This window comes from Vicia villosa, unplaced genomic scaffold, assembly GCF_029867415.1.
Source record: "Vicia villosa cultivar HV-30 ecotype Madison, WI unplaced genomic scaffold, Vvil1.0 ctg.002440F_1_1, whole genome shotgun sequence".
Lineage (NCBI taxonomy): Eukaryota > Viridiplantae > Streptophyta > Magnoliopsida > Fabales > Fabaceae > Vicia > Vicia villosa.
Window position 1 is genome coordinate 118,078 of NW_026705926.1, and position 9,615 is coordinate 127,692.

The window sequence follows — 9,615 nt, forward strand, 5'->3', positions numbered from 1 at the left end:
TGGATAATGCATAGCCCTTTCATTAGCACTGCATATTTGTCTTTAAATGATTGAAATTTCAAAATGAATTAGCCTCATAATTGTAACACATGTCCATTAATTGCACACAATTCCAATATTTGATCATATATTATTTGACAACATTCATACTTAAATCTCCTCCTAACACATACATAATTAAACCAAAATTTTACATCCGATTCGATATTAACTTCTTTAATTTCAATTTCAATTTCTCCATCCATGATCTCAGGTGCAACAAATTCAATAATCGTCCCATTAGACAAGTTTCGATTACCACTTATTACATTATCCCATAGCTTATTTGATTTTTCCTCTTGAAGTGTAGTGTTGTCGTTTTTTATCTCTGTTTGTAGTTCAGGCGATGGGGTTTTTGGTTTCTCTTCAGCTACTTCATTCTTCTCCAAATTGTTCGCTTTTTTATAGTTTCTTGCTTCTTCTTCTTCTTCTTCTTCTTCTTCTTCTTCTTCTTCTTCTTCTTCTTCTTCTTCTTCTTCTTCTATATAAGTAGTATTTTCTAGTCAATTTGGTATAGATCTCCAACGGTTTAGAGACACCTTCTACCTCGACCGCGCCGCCCGCCCCGTTTTCATCCCAGTTCTCTTGTTTTTTCAAATTACGTTTTTAATGTTAATTTTCTTTGACTCAATTTATATTTTAATATTAATCTATAAATAAATAATTTTAAATCTTAGTATGAAGCATACCGTGTAATCTTCCCAAAATTTGAAACTGTCCCCACCTTAATTGATTAGAACATACAAATTAAAAAATAATAATTTTTGAATAATTTATTTGATTTAAAAAAACAAATATATAAAAAATAATAATTTTGAAAAAAATGAACTTTCTATACAATTTAAAAATAATTTAATTAGCACATCAAAAACTACATTTTTGTATAATTTTTTTGACTCAATTATATTGTAATATTAAATATTAATCCATAAATAAATTTTAAAACCATTATGAAGCGTACTCTGTAATCTTCCCAAAATTTGAACCGCCAAAGACGAATTGAGTTGGCGCGTGAGATACATAGAGCGCGGTTTTCAAATTCAAATCCAATTTCAAAAACTAAATAAAACCCTTCTTCTATCACCGGGCCTCCGTGATAGAAACCCTAGTCGAGTTCCACTGTGAATTTTCGGTTACCGACATCGAAAATGGGCGATCTTGAAAGAATGGGCAGAGAACTCAAATGTCCAATCTGGTACGAATTCAATTGAATTATTTATCCCTCTTTTATTTCTCTCTATTCCTATTCGATTTCTTCACGGTCTTTCTTGATTTCTTCATGCAGTTGGAGTTTACTACACGATGCTGCTTCCCTCACCTGCAATCATCTTTTCTGCAAGTACGTAATTCATTCAATAATCAATTCATTATCCTATTCATTCATTTCTTTTATCATATGTTTTTGCATTTTCAGCTCTTGTATTTTTAAGTCCATGAAATCTGCATCCGCTTGTCCTGTATGCAAAATACCTTTCACTCGTCGAGGTATGTAGATCTCCTCGATCATCAGATCAACACATTTACTTTATTCATTAACCCTAATTTGAATATGCATTTGCATAAATGCACAAACCCTAATTAATTAATTAATTGATTTCAGAGGTTCGCCCTGCTCCTCACATCGACAATTTAGTTGCGATCTACAAAAACATGGAAGCTGCATCTGGAACTAATTTATTCCTCACTCAAAATCCATCTGATACCAAATCACCAGGTTATTATGCCTTTCATTTTATTGCAATCTTTCAAACTTGATCATGTAATTATTTAATTGTTTGTTTGTTTATTTATTTGTTCATTGATATGGATTGTTATACTAAAAACACATTCTCTAACACACTATTCTCAACATGCATTCTAATTCTTGAAAATTCAAGTGTGAATGTAGATCCTTTATAATTTAGTGGGACCGGTGTGAATTTTAACCAATTAAACAGTGATTGCACTTAAAATATCCCTACAGAGTGTCTTTTGTTAATTAGTGGCACACTGTTTTTTTCTTTACTTGTATTGGCATATTAAGTTTTGAACGTCTCTCTTTCAAATGTACTAACTCTTTCATGCTATAGAGGAGGAAAAACAAAGGGAAGGTAATGCTGAGTCTGGTGAAAAAGGAACAAGTCGAACTCAAAAAAATCACATTGAGGAGGAAAAGACCCCAGTGAGAAACAAGTCTAGGAAGAAGCTAAAGCCTGGAAAGAAAAGTCCGGCTGCTAGCCGCGCAAAACCTTCTTTTCCTGCTAAGAAAAGAGTTCAAGTGCCACAAGATATTCTCTCAGAAACCCCACTTAGGGATTTAAAGTCAGGAGGCTCTCTTAGTAGAATTAACAAAGAAGGAACACAAAAGGCTTTCACCAAGGGAAATGCAATGGAAATTCGGAGTGAAAAAGGTGATTGTGTGAAAGAACCATTCTTTTGGTTAAGAGAGGTGCAAGAAGGTGAAATATTAAGTGGGCCCACTGATGAGGATCAAATTATTGAGGGTTCAACGCCGGTTCCTCCTTCATTTAGTGATCTTAAAGATGCTGATGATGAAAGCCCTACAAAACAAGCTCCATCAGTAAGTACATGCTTCATAACAAAACATTTAGCTATCAAACCTTATGAGAAAAGCCTTTTGACATTTAGCTTTCATTATAATGTTTTTAATTTTAGTTTTATTTTTGGGCTTAAATTGAATATTATTATTGAGAAAAACAAAACTTGTTGAAGTCATTAATATTTTTTGTTGTGATTGTTCTGCAGGATGAGGTGCAAAACAAACCATCTGTTAATTTATTTGATAGTGAGATGTTTGAATGGACACAAAAGCCATGCTCCCCTGAATTATTTTCAACTCCGACCAAAATGCAGGTATTGAGAATTGTATCTGCAGTTTTTTCATACATGTTTTAGTTTGTTGCTCATAACCTAGTCATTGAAGTTTAATTAAGTTGTATGTTAACTGCAGGTTGAGGATGCTGTTGATATTGATGAAATTGATGAGGAAATAGTGGCAGCAACTCAAGAGCATCAGTCAAGTGCTGATGCTTACAGTACACAATTTGCAAATCCAAATGGTAATCAATTGGCTAATACATTACCACCAGGTTCCTCTCAGATTAAAAGTTCTGATGATCTAAATGGAAAAAAGAAGTCTACAAAGAGAAGCAGGAAGGCTAGAGAAAAATATAGGCAGGACCATATTAGAGAACTAAATTGCCAAAGTGATGTTATGAATATGGATTCAAATATAACATCAAAAGCCATTGAGGAGCAATCATTGGACCATAAAAGCAAAGCTTTGAACCTGAAAAAGTCTAGTGGAAGGGCCAAAAGGGTGTGTTTTGTTACTAGTGCAGACTCAACATCTCAAAATGCTTGCACAGTCTCTAATATATTAGGAGTTCAAAACAATAATGAAAGAAAGATGGCTAAGAATTCATATGCTTCATCATCTAAACAAGATAATGAGATGCTATGTCCTAAGAAGATTGCTGGAAAAAGTCAGGTGAAAAGATCTGGAAAACAAAGGCTAGATGTTGTGTGTGACCCACCTGAAGATTTAACTTCAATGCAAAACCAATGCAAAGAGCTTGCTGGATCTGCTTCATCTAGTTTAAGTCCACAGACGGATAATAATAACACCACCAATACTAGGAAAAGAAAAAACAGTTTGTCCAAAAAGTCTATGCCCTGCAGTACTGAAAGGAAGAGTACTAAAAAGTCAAAGCCTTCCCCTGAACTTATCTCTAGGGCTAAAGATGATAAAGAAATTAAGCCAGATGATAGCATTAAGGAAGTTACTGATGTCAGCGTACTGAAGGATTCTTTGAAAGAGAAACAATGTCATTCGACAGATCAACCAGTTTTAAGAAAATGTGTCAGCCATGCCAAAGGGTATCAGTGTGCTTTCTGTCTCTCGTCAGAAGAATCAGAGGTAAAATAGTCTGCTTGTTAATCTTGTGTTCATTATAAATCAACTGAAACTTACATTATGCTATTCCAAATACAGGCTTCTGGTGCAATTGTGCACTATTTTGATGGCAAGCCCGTCACTGCTGATTATGAAGGAGGATCTAAAGTCATACATTGTCACAGGAATTGCACAGAATGGTATTGAATTTTTGTTTGAGTTATGTAATTAAGTGGATTTGGATGATTGCTGCTGATTATCCTTCAAATAACTATATAGCCGTCTTGTCTATAATTGATTTAGTCCAGTTGAGTTTTGTAAGTTGTAACTTGTTATATTTTCAATTTGGATTTACAAGTATGTGTTGTACTTATGCATCAGGGCCCCAAATGTATATTTTGAAGGTGATAATGCAATAAATCTCGAAGCTGAAGTAAGTAGAAGTCGGCGAATCAAATGCAGTTTTTGTGGACTTAAAGGAGCTGCACTCGGTTGCTATGAGAAAAGTTGTCGCAGGAGCTTTCATGTCACTTGTGCCAAGTGGACTCCTGAATGTCGATGGGATATGGTACATGATTAAACCAAACTGCATTTAAAACTTCATGGTTAATGCCTCTACTTTTTATTAGACATCTAATCTAATCTAACAAAATTGTACTTTTTTTTTTTCTTCAGGAAAATTTTGTCATGTTATGCCCTCTACATGCTCCCTCCAAGTTACCATATGAAAGTTCAGGATCGCATCACAGGAGCAAAACACTTGCAGCTACCAAAGCTAAAAGCTGTAGCCTCAAACATGACACTACAACCCAGAGTCGGATTTCTCTTGGATCTCACAAGAAAATTGTGCTGTGTTGTTCAGCTCTATCTTTACAGGAGAGGGTAAAATAATTGCATATCATATCTATTCTGAAATTTCATTGTTAAAAAGTAATTTATTTATTACTTATTTATGTTTGAATTTGTAGGATGTTGTTTCCGAATTTGAAAAAGTGTCCAAGTTCACTGTTTCTAAAACTTGGGATTCAAGTGTTACCCATGTAATAGCATCAACAGATGAAAATGGCGCATGCAGAAGGACTCTCAAAGTATTGATGGGTATTCTAGAGGGAAAATGGATTCTCAGCATTGAGTGTAAGTACAGTTTATTTTTTTAATTTTTCTTTCTTTCTTTTTATGTTGTTATTTGTTTCCTAAACTGTATCATAAAATAAAGTCATAGTAAGTCAAATAATTTCATATATATATTTTTTTCGTTTTGTTTGTGCTAAGCAGGGATCAAAGCTTGCATAAGAGAAGCTGGACCTGTTGATGAGGACCTTTATGAAGTTAATGTCGACATCCATGGAATTAAGGATGGTCCCCATCTTGGCCGACTAAGAGTATTGAACAAGGTTAGAGACATTTCACAGTTGCCATGCTATGACTAGTTATTTTTTTAATCACCATGCCTTGTTTTCATTAACTTTATCCAAATTTGTATCTTCTACAAACCATTCTTAATATGTATTAGCTGACCCCTAATATATTCTATGCATAATGATAGAGAATGTGATAACTTTTTTTGCCTGGAAAATTAAATGCAAGTAACTGATATATAGAAGCATATATACGCTGACTTAAAGGAAGCATGGAAAGTGAACAGTGAGAATTTTTGGAAATAGCTGCCTATTTTTATTTACTTTTTGTTATAAGATCGATAGTTGGATGCATATAAATTGAATTAAGCTAGAACAACTGCAGTCTATTTCAATAAATACTTCTTTGTTTGCAGTCTAATGAAGTGGTAAATTTTCTTATGCAGCAACCAAAGCTTTTTGATGGCTACAAGTTCTATTTTGTTGGAGATTTCATCCCATCATACAAAGGCTATCTGCAAGACCTTGTGATTGCTGCTGGAGGGATAATTCTTCATAGAAAACCTGTATCAGATGACCAAAATCCAGTGTCACATATCCGTCCACAGCAAGCCCTCATAATCTACAATCTTGAGGTTTCTGCTAATTGTAATCCGTTGGAAAAGGATGCAATTTTCAGCCAAAGGCGACATGATGCAGAGGTTTTGGCAAGATCTACTGGTTCAGTGGTTGCAAGTAATACATGGATTCTGAACTCCATTGCTGGCTGCAAGCTGCAAAGCCTTGCTTAAGAAAGTTTATTTGTCATTCACATGCATATGATTCCAAATCAGTGTTTTCCTTTTCTTTATTTATTAATGTATATGCAGAGACCCATAATATACCTTTTTAAAGACTAAATATTGAATAAATTTCTGTATGTTATTAGTTTGTCGCAATTCTATGTTTCTTTACTTATGGTTCTTAAAGCATGGCTTATTATATATTTTTTGAAATACAAGTCAGATTCGTTTATTTTTCATCCTGTCAACTGTTGCAAAATTAACTGTGTAGGTATAATTTGGATAAACATCCCAGTTTCTCTAATGTTAATCAAAGACATAGTGTGATGATGACAGTAATTCATTTTTGAAATGATTAAAATGAGTAGGTTAGATTTCTTAAACTTGTTCTTGTCATGGTAGCCATTTCTATTGATCCTAGTCCTATCTTTTCACTTGTTCTTTTTCATAGGTGATTTTTTCTTTTTCTATATTGAAATTCACATTTCATGTCATGTTTTTGTTTGAATATGAAAATACATTCATTTGTAAACACTACTTTATATAAATCAGATTGAGCGGAACAAGATTTCAATACTGGACATGCACAGAGGACAAGAATCTGCTTTATAAAGCAAGTCTTACACCATTAGAAATCTAATTTCAGATAAGTCGACATCCCTATTCTCTTCTGACCATTATTCTACGGTCAAGTTTGTAGGCTAATGGCTCCCTTTCTGCTCATGGTCTAAGAGTATGCTATCTAGACAGTGAAAATAGACAAAGTGGGCTACAAGTGAATAATGGCCTGCTGTACAAGGATGATGCTTTCATAGTGTCCATTATCTTCCCCTGTAAACCACGCTTCACACCTTTGCCTCTTCCACTCACAGATTGAGCTTTTGGCTAAACATATTAAATTTTCTTCTCTGTAAGTTTTGATATTTTCATGCTAAGAGATTCAAGCATATGCTCTAAAGCTGAGAATTCCTCTTTGACATCACTTGTTTCTAGAGTAGTTGTTACCATTTGTTCCTTGAAGCCATGAATCCTGTCAATGCTTGATTGAACTTCTAACCCCATTTTCTCAATTGTAGCATGCGTTTCCCCTTTTTCCTCTTGCATGTCTTTTACTTTCCTCTTCAAAGACCTGTAACCATCAATGGATTTTAAGAGTTGTTCAGAAAGAGCCTTGGTACGCTCTTGAAGGACTATGTTCCCTTCCATTTCAACTCCACTATTACTCTTCTTTTCCTTCTGCTCTGAGCTACATGCATGCAACTTCCCCATCAACATGTCATTCTGAGCTTTTAGATCCCCGATAAGCTCCTCGAGTTCTGTCAATTCTTGAGCCTTTCTAGAAAGTTCAGAAGCCATGATTTGCTTTTCTTTTCCCAAACTCGAACACATCGCTTGAAGACTCTGTCTCGCCACCAAGCTCGCGGTTAGCTCTTTCTTTAGTCTTTCTTTGTCATCTGCAGGTGCATCAGGAGCTTTTTTGTCCTTTGGAATGTTTGGCCTAAGGTCAGTGTTACACCTCCTAAGTTCAGCTCTTTTCTTGGTAGAAGTTTGAACTTTTTGAACCCTTGTCCTAACCTCATCTAAGAGAAACATCATACCATTCACCCTATGAAACTTCCTCTCATCGTTTTCCTTCGTGGTAGCCCCGTTATGATCTTGAATTAGTTTCAACAATAATCTAACATTTGTGGCAAGGCCTAATTGCAAAATGAAACAAAATAATTAAAGACGATTCATCAGTTACGTATATGCCTAACAACGCGGTATGTTTGATTAATTTCTTTGATCATTTTGATTCTAAGATGATGGAACATGTCATAGATTTTCTTAGTAACAAATGTTTGATGATTCATTTTCTATACAAAACTATAAAAAGTTGAATGTGTAACACAAGAAATTACCTTCCATACCAAGTTCTGGTTGTCCATTGTTATTTGGAGTTAATTGGGGAGATGAAAATGCCCGGACATGATCCATCCTATGTCCACAATTGATTAGATTTCAAGAGGGAGAATCAATGATGATAAAAGATATGATATAGTTTTATTTATTTGTTTTTTTTGTTGTTGTTAATTTCCAATGTTAGATGTATTGAGAGATCCAAGAAGAGAGAACTACTTTTGTAGTCTTTCTTCCTTTTCTTCTCTCTCTGGAAAAAGTTGATGTTTATGTTTCTAAAATTCTAATATAGTATTGTGTATTGTGAGGTTAGTTCTAAGAGAGAGAAAATTTTATGTTTTTGTTTCTGAATTTCTAATATAGTATTGTGTATTGTGAGGTTAGTTCGAATGGAAGATAAAATGGTTCAAGGTTGATGCGCAATTATTGCTTAGAGTTTGACTTTTTTAATGGTTGATGCGAAATTAAGGCTCCAAATAAATAAATATATTGTCTTTATTCCTTAAGATAGAAGATTTTTTTCCCACTAAATATATGTAAAAAGGATAAATTCTCATACAATGCCCCTATAATTGAGCCACATATTCAAGTTGTGTGGCTCTAATTTTTTCTTCATTTTTTGGATTAGTGATTTAAGGTTTGGAATATGAGATATATATTCGCTTTTGATTTTGGGTACTTTTTATCTTCTAATTAACTTCTCACCATTTTTAAATCCTAATAAACTTGTCACTATTAAGCTTTGGATATTTTGAACAAAAAAAAGTTGATATACAAGGCCTTGTTTTGCTTAATATACTTGTTTAGCTTGTTGGGGATAGTTCATATCTACTATATCTAGTCCAAAATGCTGACTGCAATGGCATATTAAGAGAAAGTGATGGTTATCTAACTAGGTTGAAACATAGAGATATGCTAAGCACAACTTATAATGAAGAGAGAAAGTGGCTCAGCATTACGCATAATATTTCCCCATTTTACGAGATAACATATGTTATGGGGTGGAATGGAAATTGCTCGGTGAAAAGTGAAGTAGTGTTTTGTTACGGTGGTCTTGAGTTCTGATGTAGTGTAGAGGAGATTGACTTGTTTAACATTGCAACGTTAAGTCAATGAGTAATGAGAAATGATGTGAGAGTGAGAATAAATTTTGAATACATGAGAATGATACACTTTTCTCTTAAGCCCTTGTCACTGTTTTATAAGATGAGAGTTTTCCATATACGCCCTAGTCCAGTTGCTTAGAGGGGAGGAGGTGAAAAACCTTGTTGGGATGTTGTTGTAGTAAAAAAATTGAGATTAAGATATTGATTAACTTAACTCACAAAAGCAAGAGTCGCCACCAAACTTTATTGTTTCCAAAGGAAAGGAAAAATATCGATAAAACCCAACAAAGAAAAGATCTAGATATGTGAGTTGACTATGCAAGGGGAAGATGTTAGCAACCCTCACATCAGTGGTACTCCACACGAACCATTTGAAAATCCGCGTTTTTAGGCTAAAGAGTTAAAGTTTGTAAAAAGATTGATGAGATGAGAAAATAATTGTTTTTTTTTGTGCTCGACAAGACGTTGCATCTTGTGCCTATATACACCTTATTTGCAATAGAGAAATCAGAACATTTGTAGTTCTGCTCAAAAGG

The 9,615-nt window shown here is 34.2% G+C and overlaps 2 protein-coding genes across 3 annotated transcripts; one reads left to right on the forward strand and one right to left on the reverse strand.

Annotated features, from left to right (window-relative positions):
* Positions 1-1,035: 1,035 nt before the first annotated feature.
* LOC131638822 (protein BREAST CANCER SUSCEPTIBILITY 1 homolog) lies at positions 1,036-6,266 on the forward strand. Its single transcript, XM_058909370.1, has 13 exons — positions 1,036-1,234; positions 1,325-1,378; positions 1,454-1,524; positions 1,640-1,753; positions 2,109-2,599; positions 2,785-2,892; positions 2,990-3,958; positions 4,034-4,134; positions 4,316-4,502; positions 4,610-4,816; positions 4,903-5,068; positions 5,210-5,328; positions 5,739-6,266. Exons 1-13 carry the CDS (start codon positions 1,188-1,190, stop codon positions 6,081-6,083), a joined length of 2,979 nt encoding a protein of 992 aa, XP_058765353.1. The 5' UTR covers positions 1,036-1,187; the 3' UTR covers positions 6,084-6,266.
* Positions 6,267-6,627: 361 nt separating this feature from the next.
* On the reverse strand, positions 6,628-8,266 carry LOC131638823 (uncharacterized). 2 transcript variants are annotated; one of them, XM_058909372.1, is made up of 2 exons: positions 7,985-8,266; positions 6,628-7,771 (listed from the first exon to the last, which is right to left on the reverse strand). In XM_058909372.1, the coding sequence occupies exons 1-2, from the start codon at positions 8,049-8,051 to the stop codon at positions 6,969-6,971; spliced, it is 870 nt and encodes a 289-aa protein (XP_058765355.1). In that variant the 5' UTR covers positions 8,052-8,266; the 3' UTR covers positions 6,628-6,968. The 2 variants fall into 2 exon arrangements, with proteins under 2 accessions (XP_058765355.1, XP_058765354.1); XM_058909371.1 differs by having other exon boundaries at positions 7,976-8,255.
* Between the last annotated feature and the right edge of the window lie 1,349 nt (positions 8,267-9,615).

Coding starts and splice junctions, on each gene's coding strand:
- LOC131638823 (XM_058909371.1), bottom strand. CDS start 8,051: ATGGATCATGTCCGGGCATTTTCATCTCCCCAATTAACTCCAAATAAC. Junction 7,772..7,975: donor ACCAGAACTTGGTATGGAAG/GTAATTTCTTGT, acceptor TTTTGCAATTAG/GCCTTGCCACAAATGTTAGA.
- LOC131638822 (XM_058909370.1), top strand. CDS start 1,188: ATGGGCGATCTTGAAAGAATGGGCAGAGAACTCAAATGTCCAATCTG. Junction 1,525..1,639: donor AATACCTTTCACTCGTCGAG/GTATGTAGATCT, acceptor AATTGATTTCAG/AGGTTCGCCCTGCTCCTCAC. Junction 3,959..4,033: donor TCTCGTCAGAAGAATCAGAG/GTAAAATAGTCT, acceptor TTCCAAATACAG/GCTTCTGGTGCAATTGTGCA.